General features: G+C 35.7%; 1 protein-coding gene across 3 annotated transcripts; it reads left to right on the forward strand.

The window, feature by feature from the left end:
* Nucleotides 1-22,586: 22,586 nt before the first annotated feature.
* LOC123553220 (uncharacterized) lies at nt 22,587-25,413 on the forward strand. Of its 3 annotated transcripts, none has more exons than XM_045342964.2 (4): nt 22,587-22,774; nt 23,766-23,911; nt 24,222-24,303; nt 24,589-25,295. In XM_045342964.2, the coding sequence occupies exons 1-4, from the start codon at nt 22,687-22,689 to the stop codon at nt 24,654-24,656; spliced, it is 384 nt and encodes a 127-aa protein (XP_045198899.1). In that variant the 5' UTR covers nt 22,587-22,686; the 3' UTR covers nt 24,657-25,295. The 3 variants fall into 3 exon arrangements, with proteins under 3 accessions (XP_045198899.1, XP_045198900.1, XP_045198901.1); XM_045342965.1 differs by lacking the exon at nt 24,589-25,295 and adding an exon at nt 25,318-25,413 and having other exon boundaries at nt 22,591-22,774; XM_045342966.2 differs by lacking the exons at nt 24,222-24,303; nt 24,589-25,295 and adding an exon at nt 25,318-25,413 and having other exon boundaries at nt 22,610-22,774.
* Nucleotides 25,414-26,117: the final 704 nt, after the last annotated feature.

The raw sequence follows: 26,117 nt of genomic DNA on the forward strand, positions 1-26,117 counted from the left end.
TTTCGAGCTGGACAAATTACAGACCGTTATGGAACCAAATAAACAACAGGAAAACATTCAAAAGAGCCATTTTTAACACTTGATAATTTTCGATCATGAAACTATCTCATCGAAAATTCTAACAAATTCTGATTATATACCGCCATTATGAAATGATAAAAACGCCAATAATGAAGCTAAAGCTAAAATTTGCTACTATCTCTGTTCCTAGTACAATTAACGAAATTGATAATACTTGTTATATTATGTTAATATAAGTTAGATCTAATACTTGCCTAAAAAGTATTTTTCATATATAATTGTCACAGGGTGAGAAAAATGTGCAGCCAGACCGGGACTCGAACCCGGGGCCTCGGGAATACCGTTCTGATGCTCTACCGACTGAGCTTCCCGGCCGCCTACACATTTTCTCTCCGTTTTAATATTCAAGCCCTAGACGGTGACATATTGTTGTCCATGTTAATGGCCAGTCGAACTCGGTTCTTGTTGAAATGTACACTTTTCCAGTCGGATCGTAACATAGCATGTCAGAAAAAAACAATGCTAAATTCACCAGGACTATCTTGTTTCCACTTGCTAAATGCTCATATCAAAACAGCGATTGGTACATATTGTGTTCAAAATCTGTAATTTATCATATTTTTACTTTTTTAGGCTAATCGCTTTGTCAGACCTGTTGAAATTCAATTCAGTACCTCTTAGAAAATGAAAAGTCATCAACTAGAAGAAAAACATTAAGTCATCAAAATCTTCTTGAAAATTATCTCGCACTCCAGTATGAGCATCGTCCAATTCACCAGATATCTGCATCAGAATTATAAAAGGTGTAGTGCCGGATGATCTGAAGTCTGTCCGGGTTGTACCATTATTTAAGAAAAATGACAAAACAGAAGTTGGCAACTATCGCCCAGTGTCTATTCTAAGTATCATTTCAAAATTTTTTGAAAAAGTATCATTTCAATTTTTTTTGAAAAAGTAATATATGATCAACTTGAAGCTTATCTTATCTGGCTTCAGGCAGGGTTTTTCGACTGATACATGTCTCATACATTTGTCCGACTTATACGTTTCCAGATGGATAAGGGTCATATGGTAGGAATGGTACTTCTTGATCTGCAAAAGGCTTTTGACACTGTTGACCATGGTATTTTATTAATGAAATTAGAATCCCTCGGGTTAAGTGATAATGCCATTAGATGCTTTAGGTCCTATCTGTGTTACAGACGTCAACTGGTGGATGTATCAGGTATTTTATCTTCTTTTTCTAGTATCACATGTGGTCCATACTTGGACCCCTTTTATTTTTAATCTATGTGAATGACATGTCGGCAGTGGTCAAACATAAACTGCTTTTATATACTGATGATTCTGGCATATTGGTAACAGGTAAAAGCAAAAGTCAAATTGAGTCTGTGCTTACCAGAGAACTGGAAACAGTCAGTGAGTGGCTTATAGGTAACAAATTATCTTTGCATTTAGGCAAAACAGAGTCCAATTTATTTGGATCTAAACCCAAACTAAGGACTCAACCCAATATGAATATAACTTGCTATGGTAAGGTCATAGATGCTGTTCAATATGTCAAGTATCTTGGTGCCACTTTGGGCCAAAGCTTAACTGGTGAGTCTATGGCTAGGTCAGTAATTAGTAAAGCCAATGCTAGGTTAAAGTTTTTTATATAGAAAACGTGAATTTTTAACACAGCATACCCGAAAGTTATTGGTTAGTTCCCTTATTCAGTGTCACTTTGATTATGCCTGTTCCTTCTGGAATCAGGGGCTGACACAATATCTGAAAAATAGACTTCAGACAAAATAATATGGATCCAATGGCTCATATAGGTCTAGACCAGTTTAAGTATTCAAAATGGTTGCCAGTTGAAAAAAGGGTTGACGAAATTATAATGTGTCATGTCTTTAAGGTTAAATCAGGTATGGCACCGGAATATTTGGGAGAACATTTTAACCCTGTTTACTCCATGCATAGCCATAACACACGATTTAGAGTAACTGCTTGTTCCCAGTCTGATTCATCTAAGTTAAATTTTAGTGACAGTGGCTGTTTCTGTATTCCTAAAGTTAAAGGGTTTGGTAAGATGTCTTTTGCATATCAGGGTTGTACCCTTTGGAATAAATTGCCCCACCAAATACGCAGCATTACAGCTTTTAAACAGTTTAAGACAGCTGTCAAAAATCACTTGTTGGCTTAATTGTTTTTGTTTTTACACTTTTAAGATCTAACTGCATTTTTAAAATGTTAAATGCTCAGAAAGGTTAATTCAGTATATTACTTTTAATTTCTAGTCTTTTTATGATGTGCTTACTAGGACTGGGACGATTAGACATTTGCGAATTAATCCGGTGCCGAATCCGAATCTGACTTCGGGTATACTTTAGGGACTTTCTCAAAACATTCAGTGGCTCAAATGATAAAAATGGTTGTTGGCTAACATTTTAACGTTGAACTGTTTTTATCGATTGACTACATATTTTTATGCTCCCCGAAGGGCGAGCATATAGTTGTCGCTTTGTCCGTCCTTCCGTCTGTCCATTACACTTTTGTCCGGTGTATAACTTGAAAAGTATCAATGGCATTTGATTGAAACTTCACATAATCATAGAGGCCATTGCGACAAAGTGCAATGCAGTGTCAAAGAATCATAACTTTACCTTACCTAGTTTTTGAATTATCTCCCTTTATTATACAAAATGGTGCATTCTGGGCGACCTTAGGTACTTTATAAAAAAAGACAGCTTTTGTGACAAAATCAACCCAAATAACAATTATAGTCCATGTGTTATGACTTGTCAAACTTATTCTTGGTAAGTATCCCGGAATGGAATTTCTAAGCCCGATTTCTGAGGATTTTTGCGGAAATATACTGTGAATCTATGTGCTGGTCAAAGAAATGTATAAAGATAAAGTACGACTCGTGATGTTTATTGTTTGAGAGCGATTACCGGTTTTGCAAAATTGAAACCGGTGTCACATAGTAATCGAATCGGATCCGATTAACCGAGTAATAGACATTTGCGAATTAATCCGATGCCGAATCCGAATCTGACTTCGGGTATACTTTATGGACTTTCTCAAAACATTTAGTGGTTCAAATGATAAAAATGGTTGTTGACTAACATTTTAACGTTGAGCTGTTTTTATCGATTGGCTACAAATTTTTATGCTCCCCGAAGGGCGAGCATATAGTTGTCGCTTTGTCCGTCCTTCCGTCTGTCCGTCACACTTTTGTCCGGTGTATAACTTGAAAAGTATCAATGGCATTTGATTGAAACTTCACATAATCATAGAGGCCATTGAGACAAAGTGCAGTGTCAAAGAATCATAACTTTACCTTACCTAGTTTTTGAATTATCTCCCTTTATTATACAAAATAAGGCTTGTCCAGAGCCTTTCTTGAAATGTATTAATGGCATTTCATTGAACCTTCACGAAATGATAAAGGCTATTGACGGAAAGTGGAGTGTCAAAGAACCATAACTCTACTACACCTAGTTTTTGAATTATCTCCATTTATTTTTAAAAACTAGGCTTGTCCGGAGCATTTATTACTTAAAAATTGTTAATGGTATTTCATTGAAACTTCACAAAATGATAGGGGCCATTGACAAGAAGGGCAGTGTCAAATAACCATAAACTCTGCCTTACCTACTTTTTGAATTATCTCCCTTAAGCACATGCATCGGGTAGCATCATTCGGTTTTACCGATTCCTTGTGCTATACTGACTACCATACTTACCAAGTTGTCGTCCGAATAAATGCAAACTTTTACTGTCTGCAGGTCATACTGAAGACATTAAACAGATTACTATCATGTTTTTCTGAATTTTGTCCACCATGTTTCTAAGAAGTCGTCGAAATACGTCGAACTTTACACGTTTTAGTTTCTTTAAGTTAATCGTCCCCCCCCCCCCCCCCCCCAACCCTAAAATCGCCGGAGCATAGGTAATTTGACTTTGTTTCGGGTAAAAAAAGTGCAAAATATACATTTTTCTCTCTCGCTACGCTCGCATACGTAATTTATCTCTTGTTCTGGGTGAAAAAATAATATATATGCATTTTTTCTCGCATGCTACGATCGCATATGTAATTATATTTTGTTATGGCTGAAAGATATAGAATATGCATTTTTCTCTCTCGCTACGCGCACATATGTAATTTATCTTTTGTTCTGTGTTGAAAATATAAAATATGCATTTTTCCTCGCTCGCTACGCTCGCATAGGTAATTTATCTTTTGCTCTAGGTGAAAAATATATAATAGGGGAGACCGGGGCAAGTCGGGACAAAAATACTCATCGAACCGTTCTGTGTATTTCTAACACATTCGGCAAATCAGTTATAAATATTTTAGCAATGCATTGCAATTTCTTCAAGAATATTTACTCACTTTGTATATTGAATGAGTATTTATCAAAATAGACTAGTCCAAAGTAACAAGGTATGATGTTCCAACTTGCCCCGTCGTTGGGGCAAGTTGGAACACGGACAGGGGTAAATTGGAACAAATTGAACGGGTGACCTAGTTTTTAACCCCACATGACCCAGATTCGAACTTGACCTAGAGGTCATCAAGACAAACATTCTGACCAATTCTCATGAATTTCAAACTTAAACCGTGGACTCTAGATTGTTAACAAGATTTTCCGTTGATCTTGCCTACTGACCTAGTTTTTGACCCCATATGACCCAGTTTCAAAGTTGACCTAGAGATCATAAAGACAAATATTCTAACCAAGTTTCATAAATATTGGGTGGCCTCTAGAGTGTTCACAAGGCAAATATTGACGGACGACGGACGCCGACGGACGCCAGACAATGACCGGTCACAATAGCTCATCTTGAGCACTTCGTGTTTTGGTGAACTAAAAATAGCGTATAGATACAATCTGACGTTTCGCCTACAGCAGTGTACCAACGTAAGTCAATGCAGTTAATTTTACACTGAATGCTGGCATTATCGTAGACTAATTTGCATTTGCATTCAAATTATTTTTGCAGACAGAAAAGAGAAATAACGCTTTGTTTAGACACCCAAACGACCAATAGGCCTGGATGAGGCTAGTCGGAACAGCGTTCCAACTTGCCCCGACCACGCTGTTCCAGATTACTCCAACCACGTGTTACCTTCTGTCATTGTCTTGTGAAAACGCGCCGATGATAATGATTCAAATTGTAGTGTTTCAGATGTTAGCCCAGAAAAGGGACTTTTAAATCATGCATAACGATAAACAATGTTTAGACTATACTCATGATGTGTGAAACAAAACATGTACAAAATGCGAAAATCTACTTACGGAGTCGAAAATTAAACTTTTCTCACTCCGCCTTTTGTTTTGACCTCCCGCCATTGCAACTTTTGGTGATAGCAGGTACTGGTTACGCCAGTCTTATGTTTGTTTTTGTTTGTTTTGGGTTTAACGCCGTTTTTCAACAGTATTTCAGTCATGTAACGGCGGGCAGTTAACCTAACCAGTGTTCCTGGATTCTGTACCAGTACAAACCTGTTCTCCGCAAGTAACTGCCAACTTCCCCACATGAATCAGAGGTGGAGGACTAATGATATCAGACACAATGTCGTTTATCAAAGAGTCACGGAGAACATACGCCCCGCCCGAGGATCGAACTCGCGACCCCGAGATCCGTAGACCAACGCTCTTACCTATTGAGCTAAGCGGGCGGGCATACGCCAGTCTTATACCTCATCAAATATCGTGTACATTATTAACATATTAAAGTTATCGCCCTTGTTCCTACTTACCCCGTGTTCCGACTTATCCCGGTTTCCCCTTTGCATTTTTTCTCGCTTGCTACGCTCACACAATAAAAATCTGACAATGTTTCTATGAGCTCCTATAACGCTCTTTACCATTTCTACGCTAATAGCCCTTGGTAACCCCTCCCTACAAAAATCCTCAGAAATCGGGCTTAGAAATTCCATTCCGGGATACTTACCAAGAATAAGTTTGACAAGTCATAACACATGGACTATAATTGTTATTTGGGTTGATTTTGTCACAAAAGCTGTCTTTTTTTATAAAGTACCTAAGGTCGCCCAGAATGCACCATTTTGTATAATAAAGGGAGATAATTCAAAAACTAGGTAAGGTAAAGTTATGATTCTTTGACACTGCATTGCACTTTGTCGCAATGGCCTCTATGATTATGTGAAGTTTCAATCAAATGCCATTGATACTTTTCAAGTTATACACCGGACAAAAGTGTGATGGACAGACGGAAGGACGGACAAAGCGACAACTATATGCTCGCCCTTCGGGGAGCATAAAAATATGTAGTCAATCGATAAAAACAGTTCAACGTTAAAATGTTAGCCAACAACCATTTTTATCATTTGAGCCACTGAATGTTTTGAGAAAGTCCCTAAAGTATACCCGAAGTCAGATTCGGATTCGGCACCGGATTAATTCGCAAATGTCTAATCGTCCCAGTCCTAGTAGGCACATCATAAAAAGACTAGAAATTAAAAGTAATATACTGAATTAACCTTTCTGAGCATTTAACATTTTAAAAAAGCAGTTAGATCTTAAAAGTGTAAAAACAAAAACAATTAAGCCAACAAGTGATTTTTGACAGCTGTCTTAAACTGTTTAAAAGCTGTAATGCTGCGTATTTGGTGGGGCAATTTATTCCAAAGAGTACAACCCTGATATGCAAAAGACATCTTACCAAACCCTTTAACTTTAGGAATACAGAAACAGCCACTGTCACTAAAATTTAACTTAGATGAATCAGACTGGGAACAAGCAGTTACTCTAAATCGTGTGTTATGGCTATGCATGGAGTAAACAGGGTTAAAATGTTCTCCCAAATATTCCGGTGCCATACCTGATTTAACCTTAAAGACATGACACATTATAATTTCGTCAACCCTTTTTTCAACTGGCAACCATTTTAAATACTTAAACTGGTCTAGACCTATATGAGCCATTGGATCCATATTATTTTGTCTGAAGTCTATTTTTCAGATATTGTGTCAGCCCCTGATTCCAGAAGGAACAGGCATAATCAAAGTGACATTGAATAAGGGAACTAACCAATAACTTTCGGGTATGCTGTGTTAAAAATTCACGTTTTCTATATAAAAAACTTTAACCTAGCATTGGCTTTACTAATTACTGACCTAGCCATAGACTCACCAGTTAAGCTTTGGTCCAAAGTGGCACCAAGATACTTGACATATTGAACAGCATCTATGACCTTACCATAGCAAGTTATATTCATATTGGGTTGAGTCCTTAGTTTGGGTTTAGATCCAAATAAAATGGACTCTGTTTTGCCTAAATGCAAAGATAATTTGTTACCTATAAGCCACTCACTGACTGTTTCCAGTTCTCTGGTAAGCACAGACTCAATTTGACTTTTGCTTTTACCTGTTACCAATATGCCAGAACCATCAGTATATAAAAGCAGTTTATGTTTGACCACTGCCGACATGTCATTCACATAGATTAAAAATAAAAGGGGTCCAAGTATGGACCACATGTGATACTAGAAAAAGAAGATAAAATACCTGATACATCCACCAGTTGACGTCTGTCACACAGATAGGACCAAAAAGCATCCAATGGCATTATCACTTAACCCGAGGGATTCTAATTTCATTAATAAAATACCATGGTCAACAGTGTCAAAAGCCTTTTGCAGATCAAGAAGTACCATCCCTACCATATGACCCTTATCCATCTGGAAACGTATAAGTCGGACAAATGTATGAGACATGTATCAGTCGAAAAACCCTGCCTGAAGCCAGATAAGATAAGCTTCAAGTTGATCATATATTACCTTTTCAAAAAAATTTGAAATGATACTTTTTCAAAAAATTTTGAAATGATACTTAGAATAGACACTGGGCGATAGTTGCCAACTTCTGTTTTGTCATTTTTCTTAAATAATGGTACAACCCGGACAGATTTCAGATCATCCGGCACTACATCTTGTATAATTCTGATGCAGATATCTGGTGATTTGGACGATGCTCATTCTGGAGTGCGAGATAATTTTCAAGAAGATTTTGATGACTTAATGTTTTTCTTCTAGTTGATGACTTTTCATTTTCTAAGAGGTTCTGGCCAATTTCAACAGGTCTGACAAAGCGATTGGCCTAAAAAAGTAAAAATATGATAAATTACAGATTTTGAACACAATATGTACCAATCGCTGTTTTGACATGAGCATTTAGCAAGTGGAAACAAGATAGTCCTGGTGAAATTTAGCATTGATTTTTTTTCTGACATGCTATGTTACGATCCGACTGGAAAAGTGTACATTTCAACAAGAACCGAGTTCGACTGGCCATTAACATGGACAACAATATGTCACCGTCTAGGACTTGAATATTAAAACGGAGAGAAAATGTGTAGGCGGCCGGGAAGCTCAGTCGGTAGAGCATCAGAACGGTATTCCCGAGGCCCCGGGTTCGAGGCCCGGTCTGGCTGCACATTTTTCTCACCCTGTGACAATTATATATGAAAAATACTTTTTAGGCAAGTATTAGATCTAACTTATATTAACATAATATAACAAGTATTATCAATTTCGTTAATTGTACTAGGAACAGAGATAGTAGCAAATTTTAGCTTTAGCTTCATTATTGGCGTTTTTATCATTTCATAATGGCGGTATATAATCATAATTTGTAAGAATTTTCGATGAGATAATTTCATGATAGAAAATTGTCAAGTGTTAAAAATGGCTCATTTGAATGTTTTCATGTTGTTTATTTTGTTCCATAATGGTCTGTAATTTGTCCAGCTCGAAATTTTGCCAGTTCTAAGTGCTGCCTGTTGTCTCGAGGTTTTTAGTTGCACACTTTCCAAACAATTTGTTCTTTAACAACACATAAAGGGACAGAAAACTGGTCTCCTCTGTCAGACAGTAGGTCTCATAAAAGGCGTGGTCTCTAGGCCACATATATAAGTCACTCTAAATGCACCTACCAAGCCAATATTCGCCATTTACATCACCAAATCCATTTTCATAGTCCTTAAAATTTCGATAGAAATCGACTGAACCATCAAAGCGGTTATGAATTACCTGAAACAATAGAACAATTGATGAGCCTACACAAACTAACTATCTTGATTTGTATGGAGCGCCGGACACACTATCGATATTTGTTAAATAATTACTACATATAATTTCCAATGGTCAAAACTGTACTGAAATTTAGTAAGTATTCATATGTAAATGTCCCTTCAGTATTAAATTTACAGATTAATTGTATATTGCGCAATAGAGAAGATAATTCGGAGATCAGGTCTTGAGATTTGTAAATTTCAACGCAGTAATCTTAATTGTGGATTGCGAATAATGTATTCCTAAGTTTTTTACATTTTCATTTTTGTTTGGAAATATTAACTGATATTCTACTGATTTTTTATACACGAAGTGTCGACTTGCCTGCTTAGTTATTTGTGAAGGAATGAACCGGTTTGAAATATAAAATTGACCAAAATGACCACACCCATGAACTGCTGGTGCGTGAAAGTGATTAATCGAGGCACGTTATCACACCCTATAAACGACTGTATTCCCCCACTTCCTCTTGCGAGTGATCAAAACAATAAACAGACATGCAAAAGGGAAAAATAGTCTTCAAATTCATTATTTGACTTAACACTGTATGTGTATTTAAGTTAAACGATAAGTCTAACATAAATATGTGTATTTGGTGATGTAATAAATGAAACTGACAGGTAATGTTTAAAAAAATGTTGACTGATCACACTCATTGCATGAAAATTCACTCGACCAAGTCACGAAACTGATGAATATCGCGCCAAATTGATTTGTAATCCAATTATCCATAATGCTTTCTGTAATAAGTAGGCATACTTTATAAATATATGTAAATAAAATGTTTCGTTTCTGTTGCGTTTTTGAATGAAATTAATTTTCATCTAGTCGGTGAAAAACATTTACTGTATGCCGACTTGCCAATTTTGATTTTTGATCTGAATGCGTATTTGCGAGCGATACTGTATTCCATCTTGCGAGTACAATAGGCGATTTATGTCCTTAAAAGGCGTAAATGAAATAAAAAATATGCATACAAAATTGTTTCTTTTTATCAGTCGTCATGTTTATAATGTCATTTAATGTGGAACCCCCATGTGATGCTTGTACTAATCCATTGTGGGTGGAGATGGAGTGTCTGTGACTTGTTATCCTACTTAATAATACAATTAATTGAATGCTTCAGCGTCGTTTACATGCAAGTTTTCAGTGTTGGTTTTACTCACATATACTATCATAAAATACGAATTAGAAACTGAATGTATAGACAGGGTCCCTATTATATCTTGCAAGAAATTAATCGTCGATTCTCTATGGAAATCACACGAAGAAATGTTACCTTACGATTTCAAAATATCGATGAGATGAGACAGGAGAGGGCTATAGGTTGACCCCCGTCTGTCTGTCCGTCTGCAACAAAATGATCCTCTGATTTAAAAAACTAGATGCCTACTGGCAACATGTCGAGCCCGCCAGCTGTCAGAAGGACTGTGAGTTGCACAAGACACTCCCTGTCTCAAAAATGACGTAAGTTGTACCTCGTCTTTGTTTCAGTATGATCGGCAAATTCCAACATTTATATCGAAAGCTGTATGTTATTTTGTAAGTATAAATGTATGAGAAATGATTATCAAATCACAGTGGGTAGTCGTGGGTAGGCATTAGACATATTGCCATATTTATGACCGATACAGAGTTAACAGGCTTTTCCTTTGATTTTATCTGGTGACCTAGTTTTTGACCCCACTTGACGCAGATTTATAGTCGCCTATAGATTATCAAGATTAATATTAGGTCTCATTACGATATTGTCATACATGTGACCTCTAGAGTGTTCACTTGCTTTCTTTTGATTTGACTTGGTGTCCAAGTTTTTGACCCATCTGACCCAGATTTGAACTCGACCTAAATATCACCAAAAACACATTTTGAAAAATGTTTCATTAAATGGTCATAAATGTGGTCTCTAGAGTGTTAACTTGGTTTTCCTTTGATTTGACCTGGTGACCTAGTTTTTGAACCCAGATGACCCAATGTCGAACTAGTCCCAAAATTTTATTGAGGGTAATACTCAGACTAAGTTTAGATTGGACCAAACTGTGATCTTTAGACTGTTAACAACATTTTCCTTTGATTTGACCTGGGGACCTAGTGTCTGAGCTCAGATGACCCAATATCAAACTCGTCCAAGATGCTATTGAGGGTAACATTCTGACTAATTAAGCAAGCGTCCATACAGTCAAAAATAACACCGACTCTTCTTTAATTTACGGTTATAAACAAATTGGAGAATTTATCAACGATTTTATTTTATTTTACTAAACCAGTATTGTTTCTTTATCCACGAAACAGTGCAATTTACATGTAAGTCATTCTTCGAGCAAGAAAATAAGTACTTTTGTCGCCGACATTGTACAATTTCTGGACAAAATAAGTGATCAATCGAGTTTTTTTACTATAATCCTACCTGTCATCAGACTAACACATTATATACAGAAACAAATCATGTTTAGCTCCCAATAAAATGTAAATATATATACCTTCAAAGCAAATCAGTCACTTTAAAATGCTGTTTTTCAACTTTTAGCTGCAGTTTATTGTTTTGATCACTCGCAAGAGGAAGAGGGGGAATACAGTCGTTTATAGGGTGTGGTTATATTATATGGACTGGATTAGAGTAACAGAAGCAGAAATTTATAGCTCTTGAGTACCTACTGAAAAATAACATAGATTTATTTCTCAAGAGAACATAAATTCCTTCATTGCTGTTTTAAATAAAAAAAAAACCATTTAGTTAGGAAGAGAGTATTAATCAATACGTGCAAAGTATTTTTAGTTTTCTAGTTCAGATGTAAATTATCATTTTTGGTTGCGGGTTTATCCCGCTACCAAAGTTAAGTGTATTTTGACAGTCATATAGCATCTTTATTTGATTCCAAATTACATCCGAAGGATGTTCATGTGCTACACAAAGTAGTCCCATTCATGAACAATGCGGATGAATTATCAATGATCAAGCACTTCTTATCAAACCTCTATCCATTCACACTGACCATTTAGATTATACAAGATCTATCAAAGATAAGGTATTCCAGCTCATTGTTACATCACTGACTTCCGGCTGTCAATTTAGATAAGTTCATGTAAGGTCAGGCAGAGCTAATCTTAGACATTAGGCATATTTGTATTTGATTCTTATACATGTATATTTATAGACTGGAATTAAAACAGAAAATAAATCTAGCAAAACCCGCAACCATCAGACATCTCAAGGCTTTGATTATTCTATACCTATATAAATTCTGTCAAAATAACGTTTGTATTTCACCAGAAAATATGAACAGGCAGACAAGAATCCGTATTGTACCATTCGTATCTTATGCTGCCGAACGACTTTCATGGAATATTCATGACCTGACACAATTCTATATAGTTCACACAAAAAAATACAATTACTTATTTCTATTCTAATACCGTCAAACATTTAAGATTTCATTTGATAACAAAACAACAAACAAAAGGTAGAGGTATAAAATAAAAGGGTTATTATAATAGTGGCTCTCGTTGATTTTGCAAAGACGGATCACACTCGGTGCTTGCGCGCCTCTATAAATCCAAGCTGGCAATATTCACTCCCCAGATCGAGCTACTGTTATAATTCCCCTATTATATTACGCTGTGTGTATTCATTCTATCGCTTTAATATGTTTATATATGAGGAAATTTCTTGCATGTCAACTAAATTTATTGTTTGTCCTGCAAAACGTCGAACAGTTACTATTAGATTTTGTAGTTTTTGTCATTGTTTTAGCCTTTATATATATACGACAAGACAGGTCAATGTTATTAGTTCACCGTTGTGTGTACTGCAACCATATCATCATTAAAGATAAATAGTGTATTTGTATAAGCAATTAAAGACGGCAAAAATGCATTAATTTTGAAAGAAATTTCAGAAGTTGAATGATTTGCAGAAAAAGTATTTGTTTATTCTAAAACTTTAACCAAAACTTTGACTTGACATGCACTAAATGCATTTTTAAACAAAATATATCTAAATAAATAATGTAAGCCTCTATTTACCATCTAAAGCATATCTTTAAAGCGATAAAGACAAAATGAAGGAAGGTTAAACAATTAAAACATGTTTTTGTTATTTGACATCATATATAAAAGTCTTTGCATACTTCGACTTTGAATTGTAATATTATATGAGCCATGCCATGAAAAAAACCAACATAGTGGCTTTGCGACCAGCATGGATCCAGACCAGCCTGCGCATAGACTCGATTTCCTTTATATGCATTCAAAATGCAATATATAAAACCGTTCTGTCTTGATATGGAACCAGCTTTTCATTATATGACTCAAAACATTCATACATAGATTCGAAGTCCCTTTATATGCATTCAAAATGTAATATCGCTCAATTGAGTAATAGTGGCTAAATGCCATCAATAACAACACAGCAGCTGAAAAATAGCCCTTGTTTAACAAGCTTCAACTTGGCCTAGAAGTTATCCTGACAAACACTCTTACCTAGTCTCATCATTATTGCACTGAAAATATGGTAAACCTCCGCGAAATCAAATGGGTGATCATCGTCCCAGCAATATGGAGAAACTCCGCCAAACAGTTCATGCGAGAGGCTGCATCTCGGGTAGGTCATATACCCGGAGTTCCACATGTCTACAGTGATGGAACTAAATATCTATGGAGTTCGTATGGGAAATATCACTTTTTAAAGAAGAAGTAGGACCTATTTACACATTCGTATTTATTTCCATTTATTAATGCTTTATGCCATAATTAGAACTTATGTGAGAAAATCACCGTCAGACCTTTGTGACCGGAATGAATCTGCACATCATTGCAGTCTGACAGGAATCCGTACTGTTTGCTAATAGGATTATCCAACACAGTAAGCTAAAGTTAAGTTAAAGAGGCATAGATTATATTATGCACCCGTATATTATGGGCTAAATAGACGTGAAATAAGAAATAATTACATTTTTAAGAAGAAATCATATCGAAATATTCCGTTTTAAGCGAATAATTACATATATTGCATCAGTTTATAATAAATCGCTTCCACCCTAAAATTGTATAACAACATCTTGATACTTATAAAACGTGAAGTGTGCTTGTTATTGTTAAAATATTTATCTGAAATTTTCAGAGTTTATGTTGTTTTACGATTAAATACAGGTCCATATAAAATATATAATTGAGTGGTTTTCGCAGCGAATTCGCGTGCTGCTGCAACACCGTAAATTCATATTATTATGTGTTGGGTTCGTTATATGTATTTGCTAGGGGATTTTGGATTTTCTTTTATTTGTTGTTGAGTCAAAGCTTCATTTACACATGGTTTCAAAATTATTAAGTGCACTCATTTGTACCCCTTTAAAGCTTTTGTAATTTAATGCATTACACGCAGCTGTCATTTTACAGTGACTGTACAGAAACGTAGTGAAGGTGCTTGTCGCTAAGAGAATGTACATATTAAATCACAGCTGATTCAATACAAGAAGTATGTACATGTATGCACTTAAAATACCTAATTAAGCCATGTTTATCAAATCCCAGTACATAATGATAATTTATAAATCATTTCAGGCGGGAATTCCAAACGACCAACTGAGCCCCGCTCTCGAACCGGAGTCTGCCGCCATATTCTGCAAAGAGTTAGCGTTGAACAGAGTGGGAGGGGTAGATGGAATATTCCTCAGAGCTTTCGATCCGGGAGAGAAATTTATTGTAGTTGACTGTGGAGGTTTGTGCATCTTATAATCATACGTATCATGTGTTTGACGTCGTGGGAGTGTTATAAAGTCGGGTAATATTTTTGATGTTTTACTAATGGAATAAACACTCGTGTAATAAACGACGTCACGTCATTTCAAGCATACAAGTCATTGCCGAATATGACGTTGTCTTTAATAAGCGAAGAAAAAAATTGAAAGGACAATTTAACATATGATGCATAGAATATTTCATTCGTAGTCGTTGAATATTGAAATTATGAAACTCGTTGTCTAAATTGATATAATACTCGACAGAGCATTGTTTTTCGTTTAGTAACTTCAGTATTCAACTACTACTCATATAATATAAGTTTTTTAACATTGTTCTGTACAATACGTAGATATATTTGGACGAGTGCCCAGCTATGAAAACCATATTGGACGAGCCGCTATTTTTGAAAACATATAAACACGTTCATAAAGTCACGTTTTGGCTGTCATGATTAAACTTCGGTATTCAGTTTCAAAATCATTTTACTGTCGATTTTACGAAAAAGAAACAAACAGGCATGTCACATTATTAACCAATCAGATTTCGCTGTGATATACTGCTCTGCAAGTTCCCAACAGAAAAAAATGACACTGTCGCGAACAAACAACGAGAGATCTCATTAGTGCAAAGAAGAAAACAAAACATTTCTATAGTTCGAAGTCAAAAACAAATGATGGTGATTTATATTACAGGATAAAGTGGCCAGCCGCACTACAAATAAAGCTGGGGCTAGGTATGACTGTTACAAAGTCCAGGGAAAAGGGAATTCAAATGATACCGGGGAAAAGGGAATTCATATGACTATGAGCCCGGGTAATTCAGGGTTATGAGTGGGATAAGTTGGCTGTGGTTTCGTTGTCTACACTTACTTGCAAAGCCTGGCTGTTTTGTTTTCGAATTTTACCCAATAGTTTTACATTTCATTTTGCTGTGGTTTGAAATAAATCTCAAAACTTTAACCACAATACGTTTAGCACAGTGGTTAAGGTACACATGTTACACTTCCCTTTATGTTTAGATTTCGATCTTTGTCGTATTATGCAGGTGGTACTGCGGACACGACAGGACATGAAGTACTGCCCGATGGAACTCTGAAGGAGCTGCATGCAGCAACTGGTGGACCTTGAGGAGGGCAGTTGGTCAATGAGGCATATGAAATGTTCATTGAAATAACGGTCAGTCAGAATTTAATCTTTAACATATATTCCCTGGGACTGCAAATGCATTAAAATATTAAAATAATAGTTTGATATTTTGATATTATAATAATTCAATTTATAAACTTGTTAATAATTGATAAACCAAATTACTAGATACTTATTTTTTATCTTCCTTTAAGGCACGGTAACACAAGTCAATAAATGCAATATTATCTTTCTAAATAAAAACAAGAGGGCTAAGATTACCCTAGGTCGCTCACCTAAGAAACACACCATAATAGTGTAAAACATGTTTGACCTAGTGATTTTCATGGATTGTGTAGACAAGGTATGGGTGGATGGTCTTCTGGTGAAACTACAGAGGAATGGTGTTGGAGGCACCAAGTACAGATGGATAAAGTCCTATCTCTTCAACCGAAGGGCTAGAGTGAACCTTGATGGAACCTCTAGTCATAAGTTTCTGCAGAGAAATGGAGTTCCCCAAGGAGGAATACTCTCTCCTACTCTCTTTCTTCTCTTCATCAATGATCTGGTGGCTGAACTTCCAAGAGGAGTCAAAGCTGCTCTCTCTACGCGGATGATTGAAACTGTGGAGCACACGAAAACATACTCAAGACAGTATACCTTGGGAACATCAGACCCATCCTAGAGTATGGCTCCTCAGCTTGGATAACAACAGCCAAGACAAATTAGCAGAGGTTAGACAAGGTGCAAAATCAGGCTCTTAGGATCATTACGGGAGCTCTGAAATCAACACCCATTAAGGCCATGAAAGACGCTACCGCCATCCCTCCACTTGCCAAGAGAAGAGAGTCCAAAACTCTGGTACAAACCAGAAAATACCAATATCTGCCGGATCATCCCATGAAAGTCAAATTAGAAGGGCTTACCAAAAATCGTTTAAAAAGAGGCAGCTTTGCACATGAAGCCAAGAAGCTCAACAAAACCTTAGCAAAGCATCTTGGACAACCCACTACTCCCTTCACCGTTCAAGATCTACCAGAGCCATGGAAACATGACCAATCCAACCTGACTATAGGTACCAATGTTCCTGGTCTTCCCCCAGGTACTTCAGATGAAATGACCAAGCTATCCTTTACACAGACCATGATCCAAGACACATATCCGTCAGAGACTTGGACACATGTGTACACAGACGGGTCAGCCTCAGCTGCAATAAAAGACGGAGGAGCTGGCATCTTCATACTGTATACCTCGGGAAGATCAGAGACAAATAGTATCCCAACCGGAAGGCACTGTACCAACTATAGAGCAGAGGTTGAGACCATCAAACAAGCTATTAAACTCATTGAGGAGTCTCCAGAGAGCTGCCCCAACGTAGATATCTTCACGGATGCTCTGTCAGTACTCCAAGCACTGGAAAATTCCAAACAAACATCCATCTCCAGGGCACTGTTCAGTCTATGCAAAACTTGAGTTGTGTCCTTACAATGGATACCTGCACACTGTGGTGTACCTGGAAATGAATGAGAATGCAGACAGATTAGCCAAGCTTGGAGCTACAGATAACCAGCCACAAAATGTCATTACTCACGAGGAGAAGGTGACAATGATCAAAGCACTTACAAAGCCAAGGCCAACCAAGGATGACTACCACCTACTAGAAAGATGGAAACAGGTCATCATCTTAAGGCTCCGCACAGGACATAACAGGTTAAATGCCTACATGTGCACAAAGCTTAAATTCTCTCCCTCTCCGATGTGCCCCTGTGGTCTGGAACAGCAAACTGCTGAGTCCATTCTGCAGAGATGCCCACGTCTGGAAAACCAAAGAAAAAGTGTGTGGCCAAACAGCACCCCAATGAAAACCAAAGTGCACGGCAAGAAGGAGGACCTGAAGAAGACAGCATCCTTCATTGCTGGATCAGGGGTGACAGTGTAGGCGGTGAACGCCAAGAAGAAGAAGAAAAAGATTTCATGGAAACAAATATTCTGACCAATTTTCATTAAGACTGGACCAGAAAATTGGTGTCTCTTGAAATTGAACAAACATTTTCTTAGATATGACCTAGTGGCCTAGTTTTTGACCCTAGATGACCCATGTTCAAACTCGACCTAGATTTTATCATGGCAAACATTCTGACAAAAATTCATGAAGATCGATTGAAAAGTACAGCCTCTATCACATACACATGTTTTTTTCTTTTATTTGACCAAGTGACCTAGTTTCTGACTCCAGATGACCCATGTTCAAACTTGACCTAGATTTTATCAAGGCAATTTTTCTGACCAAATTTAATGAAGATCAATTGAAAAATACAGTTTCTATCGCATACACAAGTTTTTTGTTTAATTTGACCTAGTGACCTGGTTTTTAATCCTAGATAACCCATTTTCAAACTTGGCCTACATTTCATAAAGACAATCATTCTGACCAAAATTCATGGAGATCAATTGAAAAATACAGCCTCTATCACATACACAAATTTTTTCTTTGATTTGACCTAGTGACCTAGTTTTTAATCCCAGATAACCCATTTTCAAACTCGACGTAGATTTTATCAAGAAAAAGTATCCTGACTAAATGTCATAAAAATCAATTGAAAAATACAGCCTCTATCGCATACACAATGTTTTTGTTTAATTTGGCCTTGTGACCTAGTTTTTGACTTCAGATAAACCGTATTCAAACTCTTCCTATATTTCATCAAGGTAATCACTCTGACTAAATTTCATGAAGATCAATTGAAAAATACAGCCACTATTGCATACACAATGTTTTTCTTCGATTTAACCTAGTGACCTACTTTTGACCCTAGATGACCCATTTTCAAACTTGGCCTAGATTTTATCAATGTCATCATTCTGACTACATTTCATGAAGATCAGTTGAAAAATACAGCCTCTTTCGCATACACACTGTTTTTTCTTTGATTTAACCTAGTGACCTATTTTTTGATCCCAGATAACCCATTTTCAAACTCGGCCTAGATTTCATCAAGGTAATTATATCGCATACACAAGGTTTTTCCTTGATTTGACCTAGTAACCTAGTTTCTAATCCCAGATGACCTATTTTCAAACTCGACCTAGATTTTATCAAGGTAATCATTCTAACCAAAATTCATGAATATCAATTGTAAAATACAGCCTCTATCGCATACACAATGTTTTTCCTTGATTTGACCTCGTGACCTAGTTTTTGACCCCAGATCACCTACTTTCAAACTCGGCCTAGATTTTATCAAGGTGATCAGTTGAAAAATACAACCTTTATCGCATACACAAGCTAAATGTTGACGAACGACAGACGACAGACAGACAGACGACGGACGACGGACATTGAGCGATCAGAAAAACTCAGGTGAGCTAAAAACAACAACCCAACGTTGTTTTTAAGTTGAAATAACACAACAAAAAGATAGTACAGTATATTTCTAATTACTATTTATTTTACTTTGCAAAAGATAAGGAATACTGTCTATTTATCTTTACCCGTGAAAAAAATCATCTAAAATGCCACAGAAAGATTATTGTTTAAGAGTTTAATAAAGCACAAGTCTACATGTTCAATCTAAACTATCAACAAAAACTAATGTTCTGCAAGTATGTACAAAGTGTTACTGGAACGACTTCTACTTATATATAAAAGGAGATATACCTTGTTATCCTGTAGGTCACTAAACCTGTACTGGATGCCTTTGCCCGGGACTTTACAAGCGATTGGATAGAGTTCCAGAAAGACTTTGAGAAAAAGAAACGACAGTATGCGCCAAATATGGACGAGATGGATTTGAATTTTCCGGTAGATCTCGAGACTACGTTGAAAGCGGCTCAGAAATACGACTTAAAGGAACGGTTACTAGAAAAAGATTATAAAAGAAACGTTGAACTAGTAAGGCATAATCTAATTCTCAAACCAGCTATTATGGAAAAGCTTTTCGAGCCTGCAATAAAGGAAATTATACAGCACATTGATTTCAGAGTCACACACCGTCAGTAACGCTTTGAGAAAACATTTTCACAATCTTAGAGTGATCGCCCCTGGTAACGAATGTGTCGCCATTTTAAAAGGTGCGGTAATGTTTGGAAATGAGTCCAATGTTATTGCGTCACGTGTAAGTCCATACACATATGGAGTAGATCTACATACAAGAAAACTGTGTGATCCCTTTTTTCACCCAACAGAGAGAAAGAAAATCATCAAAGGACGGGCAATAGTTGACAATGTGTTTGACAAACATATCGAATATCCAGAGCATGTATATGTTGGCGGAATGAGCAGAGAAAGGAAGTACGTAATTTCAATTAAACAAAACCCTAGTGTTAACTTGAATGTATATTATTGCTTACAAAGGTAACCTATTTTATGCGACGAGCCTGGATGCATGTATCTAGGGAAACTGGAAATTACGATTCCAGAAGAAATCAAAGATGAATGTCTCACACTTTTGCTGAGTATTACATGTCTATGAATTGAGCTAGAAGCTACTGTAACAGCAGTTGCTTCAAAGTTCAATCTTCAGTGTCAAGCAAAGTTTGACTTTCTGGTTCATGATTTCACCGGCAGCAGTGTTGACGTGTTCGAATATGTTGAATGAACACTTTGAAAGTTTATGTTGCAAACGGCACAAAGACGAAATACTAATACATGTATATAACAAATTTGCATTACCCTTACTGTAGAGGGTCGACAGCAGACCACCAACGTAATTAATAGACAGCTGTGTTTGAAATAAATTGAAATGTTAGAGCAGGACGTTTAATTTGTGTACTTTCTGTAATTTAAAGAGGCATACCCTACTTCTAGCAGATTATATTATGAAACCGTATATTATTGGCTAGATAGAGGTCAAATAAGAAATAATTACACTTTTAAAGAAGAACATATGTCGAAATATTGCATTTTAAGATAATAATTACATATATTGCATCAGTTTATAATAAATCGCTTCCACCCAAAAATGGTGCAACAACAACTAGATACTTATTAAACGTGAATTGTACCTGTAATTGTTGGAATATTTAGCTGAAAATGTCAGAGTTGATGGTGTTTTATGATTAAATAATGGTGCGTATAAAATTAACATGATACATGAAAAAAATTGTGTAGTTTTCGCAGCGAATTCGTGTACTGCTGCGACACCGTAAATTTATATCATTATGTGTTGCGTTCGTTATATACAATGCTAGGTGATGTTGGATTTTCTTTTAATTGTTCCTTTTGAGCCAAAGCTTCAATTACACATAGTTTCTGAAGATAATGAAGTGCACTCAGTTGTAGGGTATGCCCTCTTAAGTGTCTTTAACCGGAGACTATGGCCAATGCAATCAAGGATTTACATTGCGGGTATAACATTTGCTCTGATTATGACGAATTAGCACATGCTGCGAGAAAGGATAAGCTGATACTTTGTATTGCATTTCTTTAAAAATGTATTCGTAATTGTAACGTTTAAAACAAAATAAATTTTGACTGAAATTTTATTCATAGAAAATTATTTGGTGGTCTGCGACCTAAATCCTTCCTTGTTTTGAATTGTAGTCAATTTTGCTTACAAACTGCATCGACAAAATATCGCCTATCAATCAAGGCAAAATTCTTAATTAACTGATAATATAACAAATTATGATGCAAGTGGAATTTCCCGTTTAAAGGCCTAGATTCACTACTATATAAGTGTACCCCCCAAATCCAATATACAATTCCCGTCTTATCTGCTGCTTATCTGCTATTATATAACCGTAACTGATTAGAGGGCAATTAGCACAGCAGGGACCCCAACAAGACCATGAAGATGTGTGCAGTGGAGTTGAAAGAAATTAATTTTTCTTCAGTGAATGTGGAAAAACTGTGCGACGTTACACATTTTGTTCACGCAAAAACCTATAATGTACAAAGATAAGAAACTACTTTATAACTTAAACGGATATCCTGTTTTGGCGCTCAGCAGTTCATCAAATTTTGCAAACTACTAATTAATCATGGAAAGTTTTACCAGATTATAAATTAATCATTTCTACATGACAAGAAAGTATTTTTAGTATCTTAGATTTAAAATAATTACAAAAATGTACACTTAAACTTTGCCAGTATAGCGATTTAATTGCAAATTATATGTACTGCTGTTAATGTGAGGGCTTTTGTATTTTGCATAAAACGTTTTTGTTTGTTGTTGGATTTTGACAAATAAGGTATCATTTTGTAGATAAATTCCTGATCTGTTGTGAAATATTTTTTTTATCTTTAATAGAACACAAGATATTGGAAGCGACTTTGGCCCATCTGCCGCGTGAATTGGTGAGATTTAGAAAAGCTGCCATTTTTTGTATATTATAGGTCTTTGGTTCACGTAGTATGAGGAGGACTTTTCTACTGAAATACAGATAGAATGTGTGGTGTGGTGAAGCCATAATTTGGCTCTCGTGCACTTCAAACTTCGATGTAACCCATATTGAGATATCTTTGTTCACGTTATCTAGCTAGTGTTGTTCCACTTTCGCCGTTTACGACGCCGATGTTTTGTGTCAATGTCGGTTTTGATATAGGCAGGTCAGCACTATTTGATAAAGGTATAGTAAGTTTATGTGTCATATATTTTATCGATCGTTCTTCCGCGTAATTTGTAAACGAGAGCTTAGTCACGTAGACGATCCGCATAAATAGGCGTCTCTGGTCTACGACTTGTTTAACTTCCACTGTCTTTTGACAAAAATGAATGGATCAGCACTGTGTATAGTGTGCGTTGTGCTATGTACGTGTATCATTAACATAAATTCGTTCCTGCTGCCTAAAGAGGGAGGTAAGATGCATTTAAAAAATATTTTAGTGAAAGGTTTGAAATTTAAATTCAAAACAACTCGCCGTAAAAATAATCTCCCCCTGTAGGAAACGGACTCGAACATGAAGTTTGTATTTAAAGTTACAACGGTTCTGCAATGCTAACCAGTTTTGGAAAAACAAACAAAAACAGTTATTCTTTTTACATATCTCAGTATTTGCAAAGTTATTATACATTTATGAAGAGAATAAAATAATAGTAACTGTTTATTTCAATGTTTTGATTTCGGAAACGACTTACACAATGTGCAACTATTTTTCAAAAAGATCAGAATAATTCGCTTTTTGCCATTGTCCAGTGCTCAAAAACTATCAGATGTATCCATTTCAGTATCAAAATGGTAATCCATCATAGCAAGGCAGGTAACCCTATAACTTGTATTCCAAGAGTTATCTGCCCTTGTTCGGACTTAGATTTTTTTTTGTCATTTTTTGTAAAAATAAAATTTCTCAAAAACTCAAGGATATTATCATGAAACTCAAGATACTTGTTTATGGTGATGACTTGTGTAGACAAGAGTAGGTAATCTTATTATGTTTCATAGAGTTATTTCACCTTTTCAACTTAGAATTTTCGCTTTAGGTATATTTTCTCTACATGTATATGTATAAGAGGTATCGACTTGAAACTCGACATACTTATTCACAGTGATGACCTCATTCTGTATAAGAGGAGGTAACTCTAGCAAGGATTTTGATTGGAGTTATTTCACCTTTACAACTTTGAAATTTCACTTAGTTCAACTTTCTCAATATTCTATAAGAGGTTTTGACTTGATAATGAATATTCTTATCCAAAGTAATAATACCTTTGTGCAGACAAGAGGAATTAACATTCATTGTGATACGTTTATGCGCAGTTATTGCCCCTTTTAACTTAGATTTTTCCCTTTTGGTCAAATTTCTTATTATATATAATAGATGTTGATTATTATTACTTTCTGACGACATAGGAACAATTTCCAAACGGTGCATGCCAGGTCCAAATGGAATATGCGTTACTGCACGGGACCCTCCCCATTGCGATCATCCAAACTGTATAAATGGCGGATGTGTTGGATGGAAGGGTGCATGTGCCGGTATATGTTATTGTTACGGGGTAAGACCGTCTTTTGTTGGCAGTAGCTTTTCCTTTTTTTCTCTTTGATATTCTTCATTTCTTATATATTTCATTCTTGTGGATTCAAGCAAAAGCGGCTGTATCAATAAAATGAAATACATTTAGTTTTTCAACGAAAGAAACTGCAATAGCCTTACTATATAATATCATAATATATTAACAAAAAGTAAAGGTATAAAACGCCTTATATGTTCTTTATGGAAATACTGTTTAACATTTCAGTTATCGATCTTTGCACTGAATACATTTAGTTCTACTTTCTTTTTTTCTTTTTTTTTTTCAATTTCAGCAATCGCTTATGATCACTTGTCCAGTTATATATTTAGTTAAAATAGCATTTCTTCACAGAGAAGGCATCTTGTTTGGTAGAGGTATGGTTGACATTTTAATTAAAATGATATAATTCTGAGGTTGATGAAGACAATTATTGGTGGAATTCTGATCACACCTGTAATTAATTGTTGAATAAGAAAGTGAGGATTTTGGCAAAGTAATTGCTTTTAGTGTTAAGACAGAAACCAAAGATGTTCCACAGAGTTTGCGTAATAAATGTATAGGGCGTTTTATACCTTGTTAGTATATACATACTATATAGTAATGGATTTTGCATTTTTCTTTGTCGTAAAATTAAATTACCCTATTTTTCTGAATCAAAGCACTGATACGGCTGTCTGTGGATTCAGGGAAGTGTAAGATAGGTTGGTATGTTCCATACTACTTTTGAACTACTTTTGAACTATCTCGGATTTAAAGGTACACTACTAACCATATGACATAAAAATACTGTCAAAATTTCTGCGTGTACATTGCCATAGGAATAAAAATAAGATGACAGCAACTTTTACTCAGCAATATTTCCAAACATAACAGTGTAATTGGTTACATAGGTACTGTTCTACACAACAGTTTGTTAAAAAGACATGGGTGGTCATTTTGTAACTTTACACATACATTTAATACATTTACATGTACATGCTAAATATATTTTTTAAACCTCCCAGTTTAAAAAATACATTTGCTATGCTCTGTTACATCCTGTTTATGAATAAATTAACAACAAATGTGAAAGTCGATATTTTGTATGTGATATGGTTTGTATTTTATCATTAAAAGGCTTTGTTCTAAATCGTTATATTATCTTCAATCTTTGGGATTGAAGTACCTGGAATGTATCGCTATTGTTTTGAGTAAACTGTCCATTAACAAATGTTTTCTTTATTTTCTTGAAAGGAACTATTTTACATTTTATCAGGCCTGCAGAATTAATGAAACATACAGAAATGTTTTACGAGAAAAACGTATAGTTATTGTATGTATAATTAAGATATATGTGAAGAAGTATAAGCATGGCGTTTTTAAGTTTTTTGTTGTTTTTTTTTTTTCAGTCTGGCTATGAGTATAGATGCAGATTAAGTTTTTGTGATGTTGTTGGTTAGTTTTGTCATTTGCTGAAATATGGAATAAATGGTCTGTAAGTTTTAGTCTGATTTTGTTTTTCGGTTATAAACAGTAGTATTAACACGGGTAATGTATATAAAGTGATGATATCCTTTGCATCTGGCCCCATCATATCACCTAGCCTTCATCAATCGTCCGCACAATATAAACTTCGAAACTGATGATAATATATCACTCTAACTTCACCGTATTGTTCCCGAGGTATTTTACAAGCATTCATTAAAGTTAATCACATAACTCGATACTTCGTTTAGAAATTGCTGCTCCGTTTCCAAATTTAAATGATATAATATTCCTCTGCTTACCCTCTACCAATATCATTAAAACTGCTGGAATACATTAGAGACAAACGCCAACAAATTTAGAAAACAAGAGTGCCAGAATGTCACAATATACGCCCGTCACAGTAAATTTCTTTACTCTAGCACCTGTATTTGCAAATGGAATTTTAATTTTGTGGTTGTTTAGTAATCATTGTAAGTCTTTTGTTTTTCTAAGTCCACAAAAAGCTTATTAACAGGTAGAGATACCTTAAAATACACCTAAAATTGGAAAGTAACATCTGTGTTGTACCACAGAAAAGTGGTCTTGGTTTTTCCCTACGGTCTATTGTAAAAAAGTTACAATGCAAGTTATTTATAGTAACAACTAAGGGAAGTTAATCTTTAAAAAAAATCCAAAAAAAAAATGTAAGTCCACCCAAAAATCTTTACCAGATAGAGATTGG

This window comes from Mercenaria mercenaria, chromosome 4, assembly GCF_021730395.1.
Source record: "Mercenaria mercenaria strain notata chromosome 4, MADL_Memer_1, whole genome shotgun sequence".
Taxonomy (NCBI): Eukaryota; Metazoa; Mollusca; class Bivalvia; order Venerida; family Veneridae; genus Mercenaria; species Mercenaria mercenaria.

Coding starts and splice junctions, on each gene's coding strand:
- LOC123553220 (XM_045342964.2), top strand. CDS start 22,687: ATGAATGGATCAGCACTGTGTATAGTGTGCGTTGTGCTATGTACGTGT. Junction 23,912..24,221: donor GTATATGTTATTGTTACGGG/GTAAGACCGTCT, acceptor TTTCAATTTCAG/CAATCGCTTATGATCACTTG. Junction 24,304..24,588: donor AGGCATCTTGTTTGGTAGAG/GTATGGTTGACA, acceptor TCTGAATCAAAG/CACTGATACGGCTGTCTGTG.